Below are 24,697 nucleotides of genomic sequence, written 5' to 3'. Positions count from 1 at the left end.
GGTGGGCAGCGGAGGGCGGGGCAGCGGACGGAGAGAGAAGCGCGCTCCCGGCAGTGCTGGCCGCGCGCAGGGTCTGGGGGGGACGCGGGTCAGCGCCCCATGCACCCCTCCCGCCAGGAGCGCTCCTAGCCGGTGCCCCTGCCTGGTCGCCGAGCGGCTCAGGAGTCACGGGCGACGGCTCCCTGGACGCCACCGGGACTCCCCACGGCTCCTCCTTTCTCGTGCGCGCGGCCCCCAGCGTTAAACCCTCGTGGGCGCCAGCGCAGGAGCCCAGCGCCGACCGTGCGGCTGCGGGCGGCCCCGGGGACGCGGGGGCCCACGTCCCCGCACGGCGCCAGCCCTGCGGGCCAGGCGTCCCCGACGAGTGAGATCCGCCCGGGAGCAAACGGCGCGGGGCGAGGCGGCAGCCCCGTGCCCGCCGCCACTGCGGAAGTCCGGGGCCGCGGGCGCCCGGGGCTCCCAGGGCCGGGCCCCACCTGGGCGCCGCCCAGCGCCCCGGGGGCGGAGCCTCGCGAGACCCAAACAAGCCCACGCGGCGGGGGCGGGGCCTCCGCGATGACGTCACGGCGCGCCCGTGCGCGGCTGCGGTCGTGCGCCCGCCGTACCCTTGCGGAGGGGCCGTAAAGCGCGGAAGGTCGCGGGCTCCGGCTTCTTCGGAACTTGGAGTTCCTCAGCTTCGCCCCACCTCGCGGCCCTGGTCCTCGGTTCCGGCCTGAGGCGACCTCCGGCCCCCGTCGTGGTCGCCTGCTCGCCTCCGCCGAGCGGTTTCGGAGCGGGAGCCCGTGGGGCCCGTGAGGTAAGGGGACAGCGGCGGGCCGCCGTGGCCTGGCGTCCGCGCGGCCTTCTCGGCCCGGGACCCCCGGGCGTCCGTCTTCCGTGTTCGTGTCGCTCGGGGTGGTTCCCCAGCGCCGCTCCCCGTCTGTCCGCCTGGTCCTGGAGCGCGCGTCCGGGCGCCAGGACTCGGTCTGTGCCCGGTTGTGCGAGCCCCGGGCCCGCGCTCCGGCTCTTCTCGACGCCCTTCGTGCCCGGGGCGGCCGGGTGGCCTCGCTGGTGGCTGCGCCCCCGGGCTTGCACGCCGCGTCGCGCGCAGCCCCCCACCCCCGGCGCGGGGAGCCGGCTCGTGCGTCCGGCAGGTGCACTGCTTTCCCGCGGCGCGGCGCGGCTCACCTGAGCTTTAGGACTGAGCGGACCGTGCAGGGCGGGGCGGACCAAGTGACGTGGCGGAGCGCAGACCGGCGCAGCGAGCCTCCTTGTTCACGCGCGCCTTCTTGGTGCTGCTGTGGCGGTTCCCAGAGCCGAGTCAGGGCCCCAGATCCAAGTGTATAGGCCCAGGCGTGTGGACGGGACAGGCGGCGTTGGTGGTGGGCATTCGGGTCTGGCGGGAGGGTCCGGGGGTCAGTGGTGGGAGAACGTGCCCTGCTGAGACCCCCGGGACCCGCAGGATCAGTATCACCGGAGGTGGATGCTCAGTGTCTGATATTTATTTATTTTTATATATGTGTCTGTTGTGTATGTTTACTTTAAAAGCACAGAGAGAGAGAAGTCTTCCATGTGTTGGTTTGTTCCCCCAGGTACTCCCAACGTCCAGAGCTGGGTCAGGCTCAAACTAGTCCAGAGCTCCATGCAGATCTCTCCCGTGGGCGGGGCTGGCAGGGGCCCACGCACCCCTCTCAGCATGCTTTAGCAGGAAGCAGTATGTCTGAAGTGGAGTAGCAGGAGTGGAACCCACACTCGGTCAGGGATGCTGGTACCTCGTGTGCAGCTTCATCCGCTGTGTCCCTGAGTCGGATTTTTAGACAAGAGTTGTTCCTCAGCTGGAGGTTAAGTTTGATCAATTTAAAAAAAAAACATTTACTTACTTTTTTGAAAGATAGAGCAGGAGAAAGATCAACCTTCCATCGCTGGTTCACTCCCCAAATGGCAGCAGTGGCCCAGACCGGGCCAGGAGAAGCCAGGAGCTTCATCTGGGTCTCCCACGTGGGTGCAGGGGCCCAAGCACTTGGCCGCCATCTTCTGCTGTTTTCCCAGGCTCATTAACAAGGAGTTGGATCACAGGTGGAACAACTGCTGGGACTCTAACCGGCACCTCTATGGGATGCTGGTGTTGTAGGCAGCAGTGTAACTTGTGCCACAGTGCTGAGCCCTAGACTAATTTTTATAATCATGCAGGTTTTTTTTTAAGGATTTATTTATGTATTTGAAAGGCAGAGTTAGGAGAGACAGAGGGGAGGGGGTGGGCGGAATCAGAGAGAGGTCGTCCATCTGCTGGTTCACCCCCCCCCCCAAATGGCCACAACAGCCAGGGTTGGACCAGGCTGAAGCCAGGAGCTTCATCTGTTCTCCCACATAAGTACAGGGGCCCAAGCACTCGGGCCATCCTCTGCTGCCTTCCCAGGCACCTTTAGCAGGGAGCTGGATCGGAAGTAGAGCAGCTGGGACTTGAACCAGCGCCCATGTGGGATACCAGCACTGTAGCTAGCAGCTTTACCTCCTGCACCACAGTGCTGACTCTGCAGTCAGAATGTCTTGAAGGGTTAAAAGCTTAAAAGTAAAGCCATAAAACTGAAACTGCAAAAATCCAGGTGTAGCCATAGTGATAAGGAACCAAACTATCTCTGTTGAAACATGTGTCCCCACTTGCCTGTGAAACTGTCCCCGTCCGCTTGAGAAATAGCCTTGGGAAACTGCTTTGTGAACGCTTGCAGGTGCCGGGAAAGAGCTGCAATAAGTTCCTGTAACTTAGTGACCTTTGTATGAACTCACCCCCTCCCATTTGTTTGTTGCACTGTATTAAAAACCCTAGCCTTCTTTCTCTCGGGGCTGCTCTGTTCCTGAGTGTTCAGACAGCCCCAGCATACTGGAGAAAATAAACCCTTTGCTGATTGCATGAGAGTGTCTCTTGGAGTCGTTCCATGGTGGTAGACGTTCCACGACCCTTACAGTCTTAAATTAAAAATTACTAGTTGAGGGGCAGGCCCCCTGGCACAGTGTCTGTAACGCTACCTTTTTTTTTTTTTTTTTTAAGATTCATTTATTTATTTGAAAATTAGAGTTGCAGAGAGAGAGAGGGATCTTCCACCCAATGGTTCACTTCCCAATTGGCTGCAACAGCTGGAGCTGTGCCAATCCGAAGCCAGGAGCTTCTTCCTGGTCTCCCACGTGGATGCAGGGTCCCAAGGACTTGGGCCATCTTCTGCTGCTTTCCCAGGCCATAGCAGAGAGCTGGATCGGAAGTGGAGCAGCCAGATCTTGAACCGGCTCCCATATGGGATGCCAGCGCTGTAGGCCAGGGCATTAACCTTCTGCGCCACAGCGCCAGCTCCTGTAACTCTACCTTTCCAATAAATAAATCTTTTTTTTTTTTTTTTAATAAATTCCAAACTGTGTCCCAATTTTCATCTTTTAAAAAAAATTGCTAGTTGAATCAGGTAGTGAAACTTGTTTCATTTTTGAAGTCAGATGGGAGGGACTTGAGCATATTACCGGGCTGAGGGGAGGGAGCCAAAGGAGTGGGAATCAGTGTAGGTCTATGGAAGACAGAGGACAGTTGATGGAGCTGGGCCGGGGGAAGGGAGGAAGACGTGGGGTCCAGAGCACTTGTGGAGAGAGATTTCCCTCCAGGTAGGGAGGCAGAGACAGGAGATCCATCTTCTATCCTCTGGTTTACTTACTCCCCAAGTGGCTGCAATGACCAGGGCTATTTATTTTATTTGAAAGTCAGTTACACAGAAAAGGAGATGTAGAGAGAGGTCCTCCATCCGCTGGTCCACTCGCCAATTGGCCACAATAGCTGGAGCTGCGCTGTTTGGAGCCAGGAGTTTCTTCTGGGTCTCCCACGTGGGTGCAGGGGCCCAAGAACTTGGACCATCTTCTACTGCTTTCCCAGGCCACAGCAGAGAGCTGGATCAGAAGTGGAGCAGCCAGGGCTTGAACTAGCACCGATATAGGATGCTAGCACTGCAGGCAGCGGCTTTACCCTCTTTGCCACAGCGCTGGCTGCCAGAATAAATTATTTTTAAAAATCTGTTTTCATTTAGGACCTTTAAGATGGAGAGCACCCTTTTAATGCTTAGGAGCAAGATGAAAATAAAGGCTACAGGCCTGGGGAGTACATGGCAAGCCTGGAGGCTATGACCATGAAGGTGGTAGAGGGCAGACAGGGAGCGAGAAGGATACAAGGACCAACAACTTTACTGGGGTCTAGAGTATTATCCAAAAGACTTGCTGCAGGGGATTTTAGCTGGTGGATTTAGAGCAGGAAGGCCCAGTTCTGGGAGGTCACACTGGACTGAAGAGGTCACTTTCTGTGTAAGATGTGGGAGTTAGCAGGGCCAGTCCAGTAGGTTGTGTCCATAGGGAAGTGCTCTGCAGGAGGCATTTGCGTAAGCAAGTATCTGGATCCAGCCAGGTTGAGAAAGTGGAAAACCAGAAACTGTCAAGGGTGACAGAGGCCAGGTTCAGATAGAGACAGGCCAGCTGTATTCACCAAGAATGCCATGGCCACATAAACTTACCAGAGTTCATTGCGGGCTACTGTGTGGCTTCAGCAGTACTTGAAATGTAACACAGGTATCATTTGCAGGCTGGCAGCCCAGTGACTCCAGGAAGAGTCTGCTTGTGATGGTCGTGTTCAGAGACAGCTGAGACACAGGAGGGCAGCTGTGGAGAGCTGGTAGAAAGAACATCAGGCAGTGGGGGCTTTCTCCCTGCTGTTCTCAGGGCTCGCTGATATGGGCCTTGTGCCTCCTGGGCAAAGTAATCTGACTGTGGTGGCCTGCCTCCTAGATCGCTTTCGGTATGGAAGTGTCCTGGTGGATATTTGAACAGATAGCAAGGAGTGTATCAGGATCCTAGGCAGAGCTGTGGGTTCAGAAGAGAAAACCTGTCTCGTGTCCGCTTGTGTCTTAGAGGTTTAGTGTAAGGATGATGTCATTTACAGCCTGGAAGTCTTGGGTTGAGGCACTGTTTGCTCCTGCTGTGAGATTTTGGGTCAGGCTGACTTGTTGGGTGTGTGCCTGCAGTGCCGGCGACCCTTATGGGCACTGGTTCATGTCCTGGCGGCTCTTCTTCTGATCCAGCTCTCTGCTATGGCCTGGGAAAGCAGTAGAAGATGGCCCAAGTGCTTGGGTCCCTGCACCCCTGTGGAAGACCTGAAAGAAGCCCTTGGCTTCAGATTGGCCCAGCTCTGGCCATTGCGGCCATTTGGGGAGTGAACCAACAAGTGGAAGACCTTTTTCTTTGTTTCTCCCTCTGTCTGTAACTCTACCTCTCAAATAAATAAATCTTCAAAAAATAAAAATAAAATCCTTTTCAAATATGTACCAAATTGAATTGATGAGGGCCTCAGCATTTGTCATGATTGGTTGAAATAGTGGTCTGCCTAAAGGCTTGGTCCTTGGTTATAAACCATTGAAAGCATCCAAATCAGTAGTAAATCAGACAAGCAATCAGCTGCACCTGAAGGGTTTATTTTGGGCGGAAGTTAAGTTCAAATGGGACCTTGAATACATAAGCAGTTAACTGACCTGTGGTACAGTCTACGTCTAATGAGTCCTGGGGTGTGTGTGTGTCTTGTGGGATGGGGTAAAGCGAGAACATTTACTTTAAAAAATTAGATTAAGGTCTGAGATAAACTGGAGAACCTTTGGTAGTCTATTGTACTGAAAAAAAATGTTAAAAGATTTATTCATTTATTTGAAAGACAGAAATACAGAGAGGAGAGACAGATCTTCCATCAAACCAGTGCCCATTTGGGATGCCAACACCACAGGCTGGGGCTTAACCTATGCCACAGTGGCAGTGGCAGCCCCTATTGTATTGATATTTGAAAAGGAGTTGTGTGAGAACATCATGTTTGTCTGTGACCTATCAGGGATTTGGAAATGCCCATTTATTTCTTTCTGTCTTTCTTTTTTATTTGACAAGTAGAGTTATAGACAGAGAGAGAGAAAGGTCTTCCTTCTTCTGGTCCACTCCCCAAATGGCTGCTACGGCTGGTGCTGTGCCGATCCAAAGCCAGGAGCCAGGTGCTTCTTCCTGGTCTCCCACGCAGGTGCAGGGGCCCAAGCACTTGGGCCATCCTCCACTGCCCTCCCAGGCCACAGCAGAGGGCTGGACTGGAAGAGGAGCAACCAGGACTAGAACCAGTGCCCATATGGGATGCCAGTGCCACAGGCAGAGGATTAACCAAGTGAGCCACGGCGCCGGCCCCGGAAATGCCCATTTCAAGAGCCTGTCATAGTGTATTCTGAGAGGTATGTAATGTCTGTAACTCTGAATAAGCATCAGTTTTTATATTTTACTTATTTAAACTTAATTAGTTGGAAGGCAGCATGGTATAGGAGGAAGGATGTCAGTCTTCCATCATTGGCTCACTTCCTAAATGGCCACAATGGCCAGGCCTGGGCCAGGTTGAAGCCGGGAGCCAGGACCTCCATTTGGGTCCCCCATGTGGGTGGCAAGGGCCCAAGGACATCATCTGCCGCCTTCCCAGGTGCCTTAGCAGGGAGCTGGATCAAAGCAGAGTAGCCAAGACTTGAACTGGCATTCCTGCCTGGAATACTGGCATCCCCAGGTGGCTGTTTAACCCACTGTGCCACAAAACCAGCCTCAGCAGGACCTTGTATTGTGATCTCCGTGTACATGGAGATGTGTGATGATTTTGGGTATCTATGAGGCAAGAGATTCCTTTAAAAAAAAAAAAAACAAAAAAAAAACCTAGAGGATAGTTGTTAGGTGCTGAGACAGTAGTTTATGACAAAGGTGATGCTGGCTCATCTTTTGGCCACACTAGGAAGACTGCCTGGAGTGGAGCCGAGTGTTGTTCCTTAGTCGCATCCTTTAATAGGAACCTTCTGGACTTCCTGGCGGAAGGGTGGAAAGTGACATTACACTCAGCTCCATCATGTGTGGTGGTCAGTCGTGCCACTCGCAGTCTCTGAGCTGCTGTTACCGGGCATTGGTGAATCCCAAGAGGTTTTCCAGGTAGTCAGAGGTCCTGGGGGAGCAGGACCTCCTCTGCACCCTGGCATCAGGCAAGGAACCGCGGATGGGGGAGCTGCCCCCGCCCCCTGCAGGTGGAATGTACCAGAGGGCCCAGGTTTGGTTCCACCCTGTCTTATGGAGCCTCAGGAGACATGGCTGTGAGGTGCAGTTCCCACTGACCCCAGCACAGCGGTCACAGGCTCTGGGTCTGTGGGAGCCTCTGTTTCGAAGAGTCCTCTGTGTTCTAGAGGTATAGCATGAGACTACAAGAGGCTGTGACCCACAATATGTCTGCAGACTGCATGTGATGACAAAGGCGAGGCGGTCCCCATGGGAAACCTGGACAGTCCCTTCAGAGGTGACGGCAGTGCAGCTGAGAGGCACTGGAAAAAAAAGGCAGCCAAATCTCTGAGAGTAAAATATCTATTGGTTGTTGGTTGAACAGGATCAGCAGTTTAGATACTAAGTACTAATTAGGTTTGGGGCCCCAGATGGTTGAAATCACAGTGTTGAAGTGTAGTAATCTATCCTAAGGTGCCCTTTGTATGGTTTTGTTTTCAAGTTTGAGAAGGTGGCACAGTTGGGCTGTTAAGTGGAGAAGCAATGGGGCCAATCACCCTGTTATGAACTAGGTTTCATTGAATAATTTTCTTTTTTCTTTCTTTCTTTTTTTTTTTTTTTTTTTGACAGGCAGAGTGGACAGTGAGAGAGACAGAGAGAAAGGTCTTCCTTTTTGCCGTTGGTTCACCCTCCAGTGGCCGCTGTGGCCAGTGCATTGCACTGATCCGAAGCCAGGAGCCAGGTGCTTCTCCTGGTCTCCCATGCGGGTGCAGGGCCCAAGCACTTGGGCCATCCTCCACTGCCTTCCTGGGCCATAGCAGAGAGCTGGCCTGGAAGAGGGGCAACCGGGATAGAATTCGGCACCCCAACTGGGACTAGAACCCTGTGTTCCGGCGCTGCAAGGCAGAGGATTAGCCTGTTGAGCCACAGCGCCGGCTTCATTTAATAATTTTCATCCTTGAAAGCCTCATTGCAGCCCATGTGGGATCATATTAACTGGGATTTATGGGATCCCATTTTTACCAAGCTAGATTTGTCAGTGCCCAAAACTTAATTAAAAAAATTTAGGCCAGCACCATGGCTCAACAGGCTAATCCTCCGCCTTGCGGCGCCGGCACACCGGGTTCTAGTCCCAGTCGGGGCACCGATCCTGTCCCGGTTGCCCCTCTTCCAGGCCAGCTCTCTGCTGTGGCCAGGGAGTGCAGTGGAGGTTGGTCCAAGTGTTTGGGCTCTGCACCCCATGGGAGACCAGGATAAGCACCTGGCTCCTGCCATCGGAACAGCGCCGTGCGCCGGCCGCAGCACGCTACCGCGGCGGCCATTGGAGGGTGAACCAACGGCAAAAGGAAGACCTTTCTCTCTGTCTCTCTCTCACTGGCCACTCTGCCTGTCCAAAAAAAAAAAAAAAATTTAGTTAATTATGTGAGAGGCAGAGTTAGAGGAAGAAATTTTCCATTCACTGGTTGACACCCAATGGCTGCAGTGGCCAACCGAAGCCAAGAGCTTCATCTAGGTCTCCCCCAGGTGTGACTTAGGCCATCCTGTACTGCTTTCTCAGGCACATTAGAAAGGAGCTAGATTGGAAGTGGAGCAGCTGGGACTTGAACCAGTGTTCATGGGATGCAGGCTCCATAGGCAGCAGTTTAACCTACTGCCCCCCCCCAAAAAAAAAAAAAAAAAACCTGTAATGTATTGTGTCAGTGTAGCCAACACAGATTTCACAGCAGTAGATATACAAGTGGGAAACCTGGCTAGGCTACAGTGTTACTTACCTTCTCAAGATGATAGAGGCAGGGCCGGCGCAGTGGTGTAGCTGGTAAAGCTGCCACTTGCAGTGCCAGCAGCCCATGTGGGTGCCGATGCAAGTCCTGGCTGCTCCACTTTCAATCCAACTCTCTGCTATGGCCTGGGAAAGCAGTGGAAGATGGCCCAAATCCTTGGCCCTTGCCACCCACGTGGGAGACCCGGAAGAAGCTAGTGGTTTCGGATCGGCGCATCGCGGCTGTTGCGGCCAGTTGGGGAGTGAACCATTGGATGGAAGACCTCTCTCTCTCTATGCCTGTGCCTCTCCTCCTCTGTGTAACTCTTTGAAATAAATAAAAATAAATCTTAAAAAAAAATTATAGAGGTGGATTTTTTTTTTTAAGATTTATTTATTTGAAGAGAGGAGAGGCCCTAGCTGTGCCGATCTGAAGCCAGGAGCTTCTTCCGGGTCTCCCACATGGGTGCAGGGGCCCAAGGACTTGGACCATCTTCTACTGCTTTCCCAGGCCATAGCAGAGAGCTGGATCGGAAGTGGAGCAGCCAGGACTCAAACTGGTGCCCCTATGGGATGCCGGCACTGCAGGCAGCATTTTTACCTGCTGTGCCACAATGCTGCCTCTGCCTGCACTATTACATTGGTATTAAAATAGTTCATTACCTTTTATTTTCCCACCCTAGGGATCTGTTTATAAATCACTAATCTAGGACTAGCATTGTATTTGCTATAGCTAGTATTCTTTTCAAAAAAATTTTAACTTGGATTTATGATCTCTTGACTGGCAATCTTTTTTCTTCTGGCTTTTAGCCACCTGGAGCCCAAAGATTTTTATTGTCTTTGGCTGGTAAGAGAAAGAGGGAGGGCTGGCGCCGCAGCTCACTAGGCTAATCGTCCACCTGTGGCGCTGGCACACCAGGTTCTAGTCCTGGTCGGAGCACTGGATTCTGTCCCGGTTGCCCCTCTTCCAGACCAGCTCTCTGCTGTGGCCCGGGAGTGCAGTGGAGGATGGCCCAGGTTCTTGGGCCCTGCACCCACATGGGAGACCAGGAGAAGCACCTGGCTCCTGGCTTCGGATCGGCGTGGTGCGCTGAACGTGGCGGCCATTGGAGGGTGAACCAACGGCAAAAAGGAAGACCTTTCTCTCTGTCTCTCTCACTGTCCACTCTGCCTGTCAAAAAAAAAAAAAAAAAAAAAAAAAAAAAACAGCTCAGTGCCTCTAGGAACTATCTTTCTCTGGGACACCCCGCAGTGGCTTTAAGATCTTTTAGAATAGCTTGTATTTTTTTTTTTTAAAGATTTATTTATTTATTTGAAAGAGTTACACAGAGAAGAGAGGCAGAGAGAGTCTTTCATCTGCTGGTTCTCTCCCTAGCTGGCTGCAAAGGCCGGAGCTGCACCGATCCGAAGCCAGGAGTTTCTTCCGGGTCTTCCACGCGGGTGCAGTGGCCCAAGAACCTGGGCCATCTTCTACTGCTTTCCCAGGCCACGGCAGAGAGCTGGATGGGAAGTGGAGCAGCCAGGTCTCGAACTGGCACCCATATGGGATGCTGGCGCTTCAGGTGTTAACCCGCTGTGCCACAGTGCCGGCCCCACAGCTTGTATTTCTACAACTAAGAGTTAAGTGTTCTTTCTTTGCTGTCTTTGGAGGTTTACTTGAGAAGTTCCTGCTGGTGGTGGTGCTCTGACCTTAGGGGTTGTTACCAGGACAGTCGGGGGCTGTCCTCTGTGTGGGCCAGCTGCAGTAGCAGCTGCTGCCTTTCCCAGTTGGCCTCTGAGATCAGGGTCAGGTTTTTTTTTTTTTTTTTTTTTAAGATTTACTTATTTGAAATTCAGAGTTACACACAGAGAACGGCGGGGATGAGGAGAGAAAGACAGGTCACTCCCCACATGGCCACAACAGCTGAGCTGTGCCAATCCAAATCCAGGAGCCTCCTCTGGGTCTCCCACGTGGGTGTAGGGGCCCAAGCACTTGGGCCATCTTCCACTGCTTTCCCAGGCCAGAGCTGAGAGCTGCATTGGAAGTGGAGCAGCCTGGACTTGAATCGGCGCCCATATGGGATGCCAGCACTGCAGGCGAGGACTTTACCTGCTACGCCGCAGTGCTGGCCCCAGGGTCAGTATTCTTCAGCAACATCATTTTATCATCATCAGGGTTGGCTCCTGCCCCTCAAGACTGCAGCACCAGAGCTTTGTGTGAGGACAGGCAGCAGCCCTCGTGTCCAGGGGGGTTGTTTTTCCACAAGCATCTCAGCTGTATCACAGCAGAGCTCTGACTCATGACATCCCATGGGCTCTGGGGATGAGCAGCAGCAGTGGCAGAGCTGCCAGCTTCCTGATGTACATGTGGCCTCCAGGTGTGCTGTGTGAGTGATCAACTTGTTACCAGATGAGGTCCCATGGGATTCTCATGCAGCAATGAGAAGATACAGTGAATCAACCTGTGCGTGGAAGATGGGTAGAGCAGATCACCTGGGCTCACACCTGCATGGGTGGGCCACGTGTGTCAGGTTCTGTGCAGTCATGTCCAGTGACAGCAACAGTGGCCTCAGAGGAAGGTTGGAGGCTAGCATTGCATTCCTTGCTCGATTCTTCTTACACTTTGTAACCCAGGTACTCACTGATCCTTTGTGATGGCAGATACATAAACTCATAACACAACAAGTTCCGGCAGATAAAGAACACCTCACCAGAGGACATGGTGCAAGTGATTAAAATGCGTCTTTATTCACTTACAAACCCAGTAACATGTAAAGAAAACCTTCATCTAACCCAGCTGGATGGGAATACGGTGCTCAGAGTTAGTGTGTTCACAGAGGGCGGTCACCCGTGTGCCAGGGTCACCCAGGCCCTTGAGGGAAGGTCCCAGTTACTCAATGCCTCTGACGTCTCGGGGCATGGAAAGGGCCGCGTGCTGCACACTCACCCACGCAGGCACTACAGTGCGTCTCTGCGGGTCCCCGCGTTGCCCCGGGAGTGCTGCTAGGCCGTCCCCATGGAAGGAGCCGCCCACGGGCTGAGGGATGAGATGTTGTGTGGGAGACAGGAACCCAGCCGGACATGAACTTTCTCAGTGTTCCTGTGTCTGCCCACCCATGACATTCTGGAGTGTTAAGGCACTAGAACCTGGCTCAGCAAAGGGAGGGGCTCCAAGCGCCAGGTTGCAGTGTGCAAAGGAAATCATGGCATAGGATGCCAAAAACACTGTCCCTACCTCTTTAGTAGACAGAAACAAGAAAGTGGGCGATGTCTGCAAAGGATTAAAAAGAGGCACATGGAAACACCCTGAGGAGAATGTCCTGTTAGAAATGCATGATTCAACAAGAGGTACTGCTCGCAGAAAAGACTTGTGGACAAAGAGGCGGCGTGCATGTCCAGAAACACCCAGCCTCTAGAGAAGCCGTGTGCTGGTAGTGATGAGGGGCAGCCAGGCAAGCCCACGCTGACGGGCGAGACGGACAGCTCAGCACCGTAACACGGAAGCCAAAGTGGTGGCGAGGAGGGAGGTGTGACAGGCCCCCGGCTCACTCAGAACTTACTGCACAGACCAGGGTTTGGCTAAGCCTCTACCATAGGCCCCTCAACTGTAGCACTCCTGAGTCTGTGTGCCTGCATGGTTGTGAGTTCAACATTCTTTACCCATAACAACATGTCTGTTACATTGATGAAAAATATTGCTTATATCACTGTTGGGTGGGGGGGCGGGACAGCAGAATGTAGAAAGAAAATTCTTCAGTGTTGACCTGTGTCATCAATACTGTAGACTACACTGGCCTGAAAGCAGCTCTCCCCTAGGAGTAAACCCAGTGCCACTGCTGGGCTAGAACTAGGCTGCGGGTCAGAGAAGATGCCCTCTGTCTTAGGTTCTTTGAGATGGGGAGAACTGGGGCAAATGCAGAGGGTTAACAGCCAGAAATCATGGCTCTGGGTTGTAGTGAAGCCACTCATACCAGCACCCCCACCCATGACCAGCGTTCAAGTGCATGCAAGGCAGGGTGGTGTGTATGACCCAGGCTGAAGAATACTTTGTTTTAGTTACTTTCTTGGAAGACAACAATGCAGTAAATTTTCTGTAAGAACAAGCTGAAGAAGCGGGAAGCTGGGCGTGTCTGGCTGCACTGGGACACCTCACATTTTGAGGTGCAGGGACTCCTGGAAGAGCGCTGCTGCTGAACCTGCCTGCCCGGGAGGTGGCACGGGACTGCCACTGCAGGCGCTTTCTAAGTTCAGCTTCCTGAAGCAGAGCTTTTCTGACGGCAGTGTATCACACAGGGAAATCTTTGAGGCAAGCTTACGTGTAAGTCCGATGGCCTTGGCGCTGTCATGAAACAGGATCTTCATATGGCAATGAGCAGCTAGAAGGAAGTACTTAAAGACATCTCAGAGAAAACTTAAAACCCCTGGGTCTGCATCTGTTTGAGGCCAACGCATTTTCTGTTTCCAGGTTCTGCTGACAAGGTAAAACAGAATGAGGAGCACTGCCCCACAGCCAAGCTGGGATGCTGGATCCATGCCCGAGAGGGGTATCAGCCACCCATTCACAAAGGCGAGGTCTGGATGTGAGACTCCCTGGCTCCCCATGGTGAGTGGTCACATAAACCCATGAGGCCTCACTCCCCAAGAATGGAAGTGACACCCAAATTAGGGTGTTTTGGTTGGTTCCCCCAGCCTAGTCAAGAGCCCAGGATGTCCTAACATCTGACATCAGTGGGTAGGAAGGTGACACTTGCCTTTCCTCTGGACCATCTAGGATCTGTTTGACACCACAGACAAAGCAGTTACGCTAGAGACAGGGAAGGGTCACACAGAGAGCTGACATCAGGACCAAACAGATCTACACTGCCCATGTTTGAATCAAGAGTCACTTCACGGATGAATTCAGGGCACTCACTGATGCCCCAGGACTAGGACGCCCCCTTACGGACAAGGTGTCTCAGAGCAGTCAAGTGCTCACCTTGCCTCACTAACCCTTCTCAGCCAGAGGAAGGACAGATGAGACATGGGTGGACAGGAGGCCGGGACTTGGAAGCATCGCATTTCCCTTCCTCCTTAGCAAGCACAGCTAATGAGTGAACAAGTATACCACAATTTGAAACTATAGGGGTGGCTTTTATTTGCTGAATTTGGTTGTGCTTTGAAGCAATTAAAGAACAAAGTTTAAGGTTCATGAGGTTGGAAAGGTACTTGCATAAATCAAGAGTTTCTGTTTGGATTCAGTTCCAAATATGGCTTTGGAGTGGTATACATGCTTTGTACTTGGAGGAGTACAGATACCTGGTGTCATCTGCTTCCATCTCCATAACATCTGCATTTAGCCAGGGGCCTTTCCCTGCGTCCCGACTCCTTCATAACTGCTGTTTCACTGCTCGGCTCTCTGGTTGCCTGGAAACAGCATCTCCCTGCTGGGTAGACACTTGGCTTGCCCCTTAAACAGTTCTAATCATATGCTGCTTTAATAAACCAACCCTCCCTCCAAAATAAAAGGTATGGGCCGGCATCGCCGCTCACTAGGCTAATCCTCTGCCTGCGGCGCCAGCACCCCAGGTTCTAGTCCTGGTCAGGGTGCTGGATGCTGTCCCGGTTGCCCCTCTTCCAGGCCAGCGCTCTGCTGTGGCCAGGGAGTGCAGTGGAGGATGGCCCAAGTGCTTGGGCCCTGCATCGGCATGGGAGACCAGGAGAAGCACCTGGCTCCTGCCTTCGGATCAGGGCGGTACACCGGCCACAGCGGCCACTGGGGGGTGAACCAAAGGAAAAGGAAGATCTTTCTCTCTGTCTCTCTCTGTCCGCTCTGCCTGTCAAAATAAAATAAAAGGTACACAACTGATGTCAATTATCAGATAGAGGTGGACTAGAAGAACATTGGCAAGAAAAGTCTGGAAGGAGGCGGTCTCAGTAGATTAAGAATCAAAAAGAAGTGCCAAAGGCAGACACTCAAGAATTCTAAGTTTCTCTAATAAAGTGAAATGACTTCCTTTAATACACATGTAGACTTAGATGCTTCCACCTCCTTCACTCACCAGGACAACAAAGGCTATAGTTTAATACCAGTTAGCACTTTCAAAAAATCAGGGAAAATTGGCTTGACATCCAGATTTGATCTTCAGAACAGACACTGCTTAAAAAATATGCAGGGCACTTTCGGGGAGCCCCACATCGTTTTCTAATTCAGAGGATATGAAAGGATAGCTGGATCGAGGAAAAGCCGTCTACTCTAGCCTTGTGTACTTACACTCTGCACTCAGAGGACCGATGCCGTCCTGTCTGTGTGGCTGTGTTTGGGCTGGGGGAGCACACCGTGAGGTCCCAGCAGCTCTCTGGAAGTCACAGGGCGGTGAAGTTTGGCTAACCATCTAGGAAGACAGCTGCCCTCACCCTCTTCCCAGATCGAAAGAGCGGACAGGCTGGGCCATGGAACTTTGAATGGCGGAAAGCAAGCACAGGCATTGCTGGGCATCAGCTAGGAAGAGCAACAGAAAGGCAATATGGTTTTTCCCTTTCAAGCACTGTGGCTTATCACTAAGAAACAAAAAACAAATTTTTATTACAGAGATTAACAAGGATGAAAACTCTAGGCAGACCACCCTGGCCCAAGGCCCCACTCACTGGTCCTTGATAGAGGAGGATGGTGCCAGGTTAGCTGCGTGCTTCTGCTGCAGGCCAGACAGCGTCCCTGCGATGCCTCTTGTCAGTGAGGTAGATGACCATCCTCTTGCTCGAGGTATCGGATGCCAGCCACAGCACGATGGAACAGGAGACGGTCTGCCTGGCTAAAAGGCACAGCTACTCCCTGGGGCTACATCACACACACAGCAACCCTACTCATGTTAGCCCAAAGGAGATAGACTCTCACCCTGAGAGCTGTGCAATTCCAGCTTGCTTTGTGACAATTTCAGATGAGACTGTCACCTTAACCCACCTCTACAACTGGAGCTTGCCCCTGTCCTGTCAGACTCCCAGCCACCATGGGAATCTAGGGGAGAAGAGCCTCAGGCGATGGGGAGGAGGAGATGGAACGGCCAGAGAAGCTGCAAAGCGGTAAGGTTAGGAGGAGGTCAGGCTGAAAATTCTACCAAGGGAATAGAAGACGGGCAGGATGCGGTCGCGACGCGACGCGATGCTCCCTAGGTGCTGCTCAGGATGAGATGACAGGAGGGGCGAGGCTGCCCTGTTTACTTCCCATGCAAGTCACTCAGCTCCACATCATCCTTTCGCCGCTTGTGTGTGAAGAGGGAGGTGAAAGGGTAGAGTTTGGCCTTGGCCTGGAACCGGTGTCCCGCAATGTCTATCTCATACTCTCCCCGGTTGATGAAATCGGCTGTCACCACCTGCTCTTCCCCAGTGTCAGAAAAATTGTGCACAAAGCCCAGGCAGACGTGGCGCTCCAGGGTGTAGCTGTAGGCACTGCTGGTGGTCTTGCCTACATACTGCCCATTCCGATAAATGGGCTCTCCCCACCAAGGCCAGAGGTCCAGATCTGTGTCATGGTCATCCAAGATAAACATGGTGAAGCGCTTGTACACCCCATTCTGCTTCTGTTGCAGCAGAGCATCCCGGCCGATGAAATCCATGCCCTGGGAAAGAGAGGACACGCTGAGGCGTCTGTCCATCTGCTGGAAGACCCTGAGCATGGGAGGCAGCACAGCCAAGCGCAGCGTCCTCTGCCCCACCCTGCCAGCCTTTGGAAATGGTGATATAAAAATACCAGCAGAATTTCTGTAACAAGAGGTAAACATTTTTCCTTTAAACAGATTTCAAACAGAAGACTACACAAAACAAAGATCTTCAGAATGAAAAGTCAGTACTCAAAAATACTTGCTAGGATTTTTTAGAAGAATATTTTTATATAATCCCAACAAAAAGTCCATGTGTGTACAAAACAATGCACGTCCAAGACTAGAGTGCAATACAGTGGTCTGGACAGGTGAAATACGGGCCATAATGTAACTGGTACATTTTTCCTGTTTTCTGAAATGAGTTACGTGTTACTCATGTCAGAGAAATGGAAAAAGAGGTCATGTAATGTGCTCAGAGACCACAGCTATACTCTGAACCATAGGCAACAGCTGCCAAGATATTTTGTTGTGGACAGAGGAAAGGCACAACACAGCAAGTGTGTAGTACCAGCCACCTGAGTGGGTGCGCTGCACTTCAGCGAAGAAACTGCTGCTTCTGGCAGAGGGGCAGGCGACTCGGTGGGGTTCAGAGGTGGGAGAGAGACTCAGCACATTCTCTTCAATGATGACTTTCATTAAAAATTTTTTTTAATTACGCAGCTGACTGCAGGATGACTACAGTCTGTGCCACATGAATCACCAGAGCCGCTCAGAAGCCGGAGCCAATGCTAACTGTTTCCCTATGAAGGTGTTTCACCCCACAGGTAAGGGCTTCATCCTGCAGACACCCTCGGCATCCTTATGTGCCTGGTGCTGCTACTCGGCACTCCCTGCCCTGGCAGCTCTTCTTCCCATCGCACATGCGGCAGAGGAGATCCAAACACGTTACCTTCTCTAATTTCACCCGAGACTCCCGTCCACATTCCAGGGGCGTGGTGAGGGTATTTAAATCCTGACCCCAGAAGGCAAAAAACTTCTCAATTCGGAGACTGCGAAGAGCGTAATACCCAGCATTCCGGATTCCATATTTCTGCCCGACACTCATCACCTCATTGTATACGTGCAGAGCATACTACAGGGAGAGACGTTAGAGAGGTCAGTTTGCCCCGTTTTCTAGAAGTGGTGATAGCAGACGCTATTGGAATGGACAGGCTGTAAAACTCCCAGAATGGGTCACCCTTGACAAGTCTTGGCATTAGAGCCCAGAGAAAAGAGTTGGAGGTTACCCCAACCCGACTGCTCCGTGAAAGCAGGATGCCTGTATCACATCTTTAAAATGTCAAGTAGAATGATTTTAACGTGCAGCAATCATTTATTTGAAAGAGTGGTTCACTCTCCAAATGGCCATAGTAGTGATGGCCAGGCCGAAGCCAGGAGCTCCATCTGGATCTCCCACAAATTTGACCCATCACCTGCTGCTGCCCAGTATGCACATTAGCAAGAAGCTGGAATGGAAGTGGACCCACACACTCCACTCTGGGGTATGTTGGCATTCCAAGTCAGCAGCTTAACAATGTGTCAAATGCCCATCCCATTACACAGCAGTTACCAAATTACAACCCACAGATGTGCCCTCACCAAATGACCAATCATCATTTCTGAAACAGCCCACTAGCCACATCCACATGATCAAGCCTTGCAAGCTATTTTAAGTGAACAGATTTTCCAAATTGAAGTCAACATTATCTAAACATGCTCTGTTTACTACTGTGAAAGCAAAAGACAACACAGGGAAAAATCAGCTTCACTGATTCTGCGACTTTTTTTTTTTTTTTTTAATTTGTTGAAAAGGCCAAGTTGTGGCCAGCACTGTGGCACAGCGGGTAAAGCCGCAGCCTATAGTGCCGGCATCCCATATGGGTGCTGGTTTGAGTCCTGTCTTCTCCACTTCCGATCCAGCTTTCTGCTATGGCCTGGGAAAGCAGTAGGAAATGGCCCAAGGACTTGGGCCCTTGCAACCATGTGGGAGACCCAGAGTAAGTCCCTGGCTCCTGGCTTCAAATTGGCGCAGCTCCAGCTGTTGCAGCCATTTGGGGAGTGAACCAGCGGATAGAAGACCTCTCTCTCGCTGTGCCTCTCTTTAACTCTGCCTTTCAAATAGAGAATGACAAACAGATCTTCCATTTGCTGGTTTACTCTCTGAATGACCTCAATGGCTGAAGCTAGGAGCCTGGAGCTTCTACCAGATTTCCTACGTTGGTGCAGGGGCGCAGGGGCCCAAACAGTTGGGCCATGTTCCGCTGCTTTTCCCAGGGATATGAACAGGGAGCTGGGTTTGAAGCAAAGCAGCCAGTCTCAAACCAGTGCCCATGTGGGACACCAGCACTGCAGGCAGAGGCTTGACCTGCTGCATCCCAGCTCCTGCAGCGCTAAGCTGAAGACAGCCAGTAGGCCACCTTGAGCCAGATGGCTTCAAATGTGGAAGAAGCATCTGAAGACAGCACTTACCTGCAGCATGTGTGTGTGTGTGTGTAACAATTAAATCAGCAAAGGTGGGCAGAGGCCACCAGAGACCAGCACACAAATGAGAATAACGACCAGCAACTCTGGCAGGTTTGGAGCTTTCCCGTGTCCTGCTGGATCCTCTGCACTGAAGATAAGAGGACGGCCAAGGAGAAAGCCCTGACACTCGGTGCCTACTGTTAAAGGACAGCGTGGGTCTCCATCATCTATTCATTTTTCTCACTAAACACCAGAGATTGGTAGATACCAAGCCATCTGCCTCCGTGTAGTACTGGAAAACCGCTTCTCAAAAGCACAAAGCCTGCTTAAAAATAATTCAGGCATGGCACCGTGACCTAAAAATAATTCAGGCATGGCACCGTGACCTCTTGGACTCACGGGGAATCCTAAGAACGGAGCTAGTCCGGGAGGCCCAGAGGCTGGATCCAGGGCCTCCACATGAGACGAGGCTGCAGAGGCCCCAGGCCTCCAGATAGAACACCACAGCAACTGCGGCACCCGCGAGCCGCCCGGTGAGCACCGGCAGACCACAGCAGCGACCTAGTTCAGTTCTTCATGCGCCCAATAATCCCTTAATCTTACTACTATTAACATTTCTTTTTTTTTCGCTCACCCCCACCACCTATATGGCTCCTTCCATTCCAGCTCTGCTGTGGCCTGGGAAGGCAGTGGGGCCCCTGCGCACACATGAGAGATCCAGAAGCTGCTCCTGGCTTCCTACTGCCCCAGTTCTGGTCATTGCAGCCATCTGGGGGGTGAACCAGAGGATGGAAGGCCTCTCTCTCTTTCTCTGTAACTCTGCCCCTTGAATAAATAGATCTTTCAAAAAAAAAAAAAAATTGCCCAATCTCACATGTAAGGACAATTAAAAATTATACTTGCAAACTATTTTGCACCTAACAGACATAAGTTTGACAACTCTGTTGGCACATACAATATGGAAAAAGATACTCTTAATCAAGTGCAGAATTTTTATACCAGCAAAGGACTTAGAAACACCAGAAATGTCTACTGGAACCAGACTGGTTTTAAAAAGTCAATTCTACTATAAGATGGAATATTGTGGCAATTCAAAAAGAAAAATCTTGAGTGCAGACGTATAAAGGGCTCTATGATAAGTAAAAGAAGCCAAAATGACAACAGCAGTATGCTTCCATCTGTATGTTTAAGGGTGCTAAGAAACCATCTTTCAATTTGCTTGCATATGCATAGAAATCTCCAGTATGATATATACAAAAAAGCTAACACTAACACACTGGTGGTGGTCCAGGGGAACTGGTCAGATGGTTTTGAATTCTTTTTGGAGCGTTCTATTTTTAGAAAGCCAAAAGAAAAAAAAAGGGTAACTTAAAAATGACAACATGTCTTCAGTGCAGCCGACCTCAACTCCCAAAGCCCAGTCAGCTAGAGCCCCAGTGCTGCCAGTGCTCAGGAGCTCTGGGTGAGGAAGACAACGCACTTACCTCTATGGGAATGTAGAGCATGAATCCCGGCTCTCCTGTGTGCGTCATGCTCATCACCCGGATCCCATTTGCGTAGCCCACACTCATCTCCTGCACAGACAAAGGGAACAAGTCAGCCTGGGGACCAGCCAGGGGAGGCTGTAAGTGTGTCAAGGGAACAGATGCCTGGGGAACCCTTGTTAGCCCGTACCCCTTGTTTAGCCCAAAGGAAATCCATTCACATTAATGAAAGGATTTCATCCTGAAAGTCATCCATTTCCAGGCAGTGAGAATGGAACACAGCCTTTACATTTCTTCTCATAAAATCACCATTTTAGCAGTTTTAGCCAAGCTGAAATTAATTACTATGTGACAGTTTAAAATTAAAAATGCATTTGGGATGGCCAGTGCTGTGGCGTAGCGGGTAAAGCTGCCTCTTGCAGTGCCAGCAACCCATATGGGTGCCAGTTCAAGACCCTACTGCTCGGGGCTGGCACAGTGGGTTAAAGCCCCAGCCTGCAGTGCCAGCATCCCGTAAGGGCGCTGGTTTGAGTCCCAGATGCTCCACTTGCAATCCAGCTCTGCTATGCCTGGGAAAATAGTGGAAGGTGGAAGATGGCCCAACTCTTTGGGCCACTGCACCCACATGGGAGACCCGGAAGAAGCTTCTGGCTTCTGGCTTTGGATCAGCTCAGCTCTGGCCGATGCGGTCATTTGGAGTGAACCAGCGGAATGGAAGACCTCTCTCTCTGGCTCTACTTCTCTCTGTAACTTGTAACTCTCTCTTTCAAATAAATAAAATATTCAAAAACAAAAACAACCTACTGCTCAACTTCTGATCCAGCGCTCTGCTATGGCCTGGGAAAACAGTAGAAGATGGTGCAAGTCCTTGACACACACACACACACACACACACACACCCGCACCCACAGAAGAGACCCAGAAGAAGCTCTTGGCTCCTGACTTTGGAGAGGCTCAGCTCCTGCCATTGTGGCCATTTGGGGAGTGAACCAGCGAATGAGAAATCTCCGTCTCTGTCTGCTTTCGCCTAATTCTGCCTTCCAAATTAATAAATCCTTTAAAAAAAAGTACTGGGGTCAGTGTCACGGTGTGACGGACTAAGCTGCCACCTGCAATGCCAGCATCCCAGGTGGGCACTGGTTCAAGCCCCAGCTAATCCACTTCCGAACCAGCTCCCTAACATCGGCATGGGAAAAGCAGTGAAAGATGGCCAAAGTGTTTGGGCCTCTGCCACTCATGTGGAAGACCTGGTTCCTGGGTTGACCGTGGCTCAGCCACAGCTCTTGTGGCCACGTGGAGAGTAAATCAGCAGATGGAAGATCTCTGCTCTTCCTCTGCTCTGTGTAACTCAGAATTTCAAATAAGTAAATAACTGTCCCATGGTTGCTTACTAGAAGTTGTTGAAATATATCCGTTTGGGTCTCCAGTCAGTTGCTCAGCATTTAGTTATCACTGCTTTGATTGTTATAATTTGTGTCATTCAGCTATGGTAGCCGCTTATGAGAAAGGAAATTCTGTATTCACCTACACCATTCTTCCCAAAGACAGCAGGTGTACAGAAGTTTCTCTCTGCATAAGAAAGGAACCAGTGAGTAGAGAGAAAGGATCTGATCTTGATGGACAGTTTGTAGTTAGTCTCATAATCCTAACAACATACACACACACACACGTTTATTTAAAGGCAGAGTGACAGGGCGCAGGAGAGACAGAAGAGAGATCTTCCATCCATCAGTTCACTCCTCAAATGTCTCCAACAGCCGAGGCTGGGCCAGGCTGAAGCCAGGAGCCTGGAACTCACCTAGGTCTCCCACACGAGTGGCAGGGACCTGCACAGAAGCAGAGCAACCCCAACTCTAACTGGCGCTCTGATACAACATGCTGGCATTCTAAGAGGCAGCTTAATCAGTGCCACAATGCCAGCCCCAGTGATGTAAAACTTTAACCAGTAAATAACAAACCCAATATTCAGAGATGTTACCCTAATACTTGTTAAAATGAGAAGAGCTTGAAGGGTGAAAAATAAAGACGATCATCTACTTTGTCACAGTGCTAACACCACAGTAAATGTAACTGTCAACACTACAAAAGAAATACTCTCGGCCCATTTGAAAACAGACCCAATGGACCTGTGTTTGATGAGTGGTTAAGACGCTAGTAAAGATGCCGGTATCTCGCCCTGGACTGCCTGGGTTTGATACCTGGCTTCAACTCCTGACTCAAGCTTCCCACTACTGCAGACTCCCGGGAGGAGTGGTGATGGGGCAATAACTGGTTTTCCGGATCCAGGCTTGAGTCATCAGTGCCATTTAGGAAGTAAACTCTGTGTGTGTGTGTGTGTGGGGTGTGTGTGTGTCTTTCAAATAAGTGAAACGAAAAACAAAACACAACTTTACTAGCACCCACCTTGCAAAAGAGACTTGGGAAGTGATCTGGAGTCATGGGGGCATAGGACAGCTCAGACAGCACATCCACAGCTCGAGGGCCAATCAGGTTGAGGGCTAAAGGCAAGAGAACAAGAGATGTCCATCTGCTCCATGGGACAGCTGAGCCAGTGGGAAGCTTCTGCCGGACTTCCTCACCTATAGCCAGGCCTGGGCAGTAAGACCACAAAAATGTCCATCTGCTGCTCAGACAACCTAAGGATGGATAGATACCAAGCACCCTGACTCTAGCAAATACAGCCCTGTTGCAAGGCCTGCTGCTGCAGCTACTGACAGCGGGCATGAGAGCCTGGATGGCCTTTTCCTCTCCCTGGTGCCCAAGAGGGTGAAGTGCTGTAACCCTCCTGTGGTTATGGTCATGAGATCAAGTCCTGGCCAGTGCGACACAACCCCAAGGCATACCCCACTCCCATAATTCCCGTTCTCGTCTGCCTCCCTTCAGGATGGAAAAAGCTCCCACCCCAAATCAGACTCTGCAGGAGAGCTGCCCAGCCACCCTGTCCTCTGCTGTTGCTGAGAGCAGCTTGTGCAAATTTCAGACTGGCTGCCCCGATGCAGCGGGAACACAGCTGCTGTCCAGTAAGCTTCCGCAGTTTGCCAACCACTGTGATGAACAGGACCTGGGAGAGCATAGGCTGATGGGGCAAGGGACAGAAGAAAGAGGGTTAAGCCTAGAATGAAGTAGAAGAGGGGCTGATCCCCCAGAAAACTGCTGAGGAAGATATAATCCGGAAATCAAGTCATCCTTAAAAATTATGTGCTCATTAAAAGTTGGGGGAGGGACTTAGGGAAAATATTTAGATAATAAATTAAAAAATACTTGTAACATTTACTCATTCATCAACATAGAGTTGAGCTCCTGCATGTTAGCTCTAAAGGGTACAGCAATGGATAAAAACACAAACCAAGGCACTGACCCACTCATCAAAAAACAGGAGAGTATTAGAAATCTCTTTGCTGGGGTCGGCGCTGGCACAGGGGGTTGGGCTGCCATACACAGTGCCTGCATTCCATATGGACACCTGTTTGAGACTCTGCTGCTCCACTTTCGATCCAGCTCCTTGATAATGCATCTGGGAAAGCAGCAGGTGACCCAAGTCCTTGGACCCCTGTACCCATGTGGGAGACCTGGAAGAAGTTACTGGCTTTGGTCTGGCACATCCCCAGCCATGGTGACCATTTAGGGTGTGAACCAGCAGATGGAAGATCTCTTCCTCTGTCTCTAATCTCTCTTTAATTTTGCCTTTCAAGCAAATAAGTAAATCTTTAAAAAAAAAAAAAAAGTCTTCCCTGTGACCAGATACCCTCTTTGATGCTAATTCCTACACTCATTTTTTGCAGGTCACATCTAAAAGTGGCAAGCAGAAATGGCACACCTGGCTAGGGCCCCTCACCAGTATATTTCCAGGTGACATCTTCCAGAAGCAAGCTGCTGTCACTTGGCATGCGTTTCTTCAGCCAGGCCCAACAATGGACCTGCTGGTCAGTTGGAGAGATCATGAAGAAACTGAAAGTGAGACCCCAAATTAATCAAAACCAGGCAGTAGACAGAGGAACAGAGAGCAATCATGTTCTCATCTAGGTTTCAAAGCAATGAGAATCCCACAATCGATTAGCTTTTAGGGAAGGCCAGTGGCACCATCCTGGGGTATACCAGGCAAGGACTAATCAGAATCCCATGGCCCTGTGAGTGGCAAGAAAGTAGACACAGGAACATGGAGATAAGGCATCTTCTCCCAGGACGATAACTTCTTCACCAGGGTTTTTCCCCATGGAAGTTTGTTGTTCAGGGCCGCCAGTGAGTTGGCGTGAGTTCAGGAAATGGGTCTGCAGTTTCTGGGCTGATAATGGTCTCCTGGAGAAGTCTCCGAGGCACCCTCTCCACCTCAGGCCTCGTAATACAGCAGTACCTCG

General features: G+C 51.2%; 1 protein-coding gene and 1 long non-coding RNA gene across 2 annotated transcripts in view; one reads left to right on the top strand and one right to left on the bottom strand.

The window, feature by feature from the left end:
• Positions 1–603: 603 nt before the first annotated feature.
• Positions 604–24,212, top strand: LOC133748042 (uncharacterized). The gene is made up of 5 exons (XR_009864431.1): positions 604–796; positions 13,248–13,385; positions 16,345–16,528; positions 17,077–17,180; positions 24,125–24,212. It is a non-coding gene; the product is annotated as an uncharacterized LOC133748042 (long non-coding RNA).
• Positions 15,321–24,697, bottom strand: part of PDPR (pyruvate dehydrogenase phosphatase regulatory subunit) — a 56,724-nt gene continuing 47,347 nt past the window's right edge. Inside the window, exons 14-18 of the mRNA XM_062176563.1 lie at positions 24,178–24,290; positions 22,746–22,840; positions 20,343–20,432; positions 17,306–17,488; positions 15,321–16,374 (exon numbers count right to left, since the gene is read on the bottom strand). Of these exons, the coding sequence (XP_062032547.1) occupies positions 15,973–16,374; positions 17,306–17,488; positions 20,343–20,432; positions 22,746–22,840; positions 24,178–24,290 (883 nt within the window). The 3' untranslated portion in view covers positions 15,321–15,972. The remainder of the gene's footprint in view (positions 16,375–17,305; positions 17,489–20,342; positions 20,433–22,745; positions 22,841–24,177; positions 24,291–24,697) is intronic.

This window comes from Lepus europaeus, chromosome 19 (genome assembly GCF_033115175.1).
Source record: "Lepus europaeus isolate LE1 chromosome 19, mLepTim1.pri, whole genome shotgun sequence".
Classification (NCBI taxonomy): Eukaryota; Metazoa; Chordata; class Mammalia; order Lagomorpha; family Leporidae; genus Lepus; species Lepus europaeus.
Note: the sequence above shows the minus strand (reverse complement) of the source record. Positions and strands in the feature narration are given on the sequence as shown.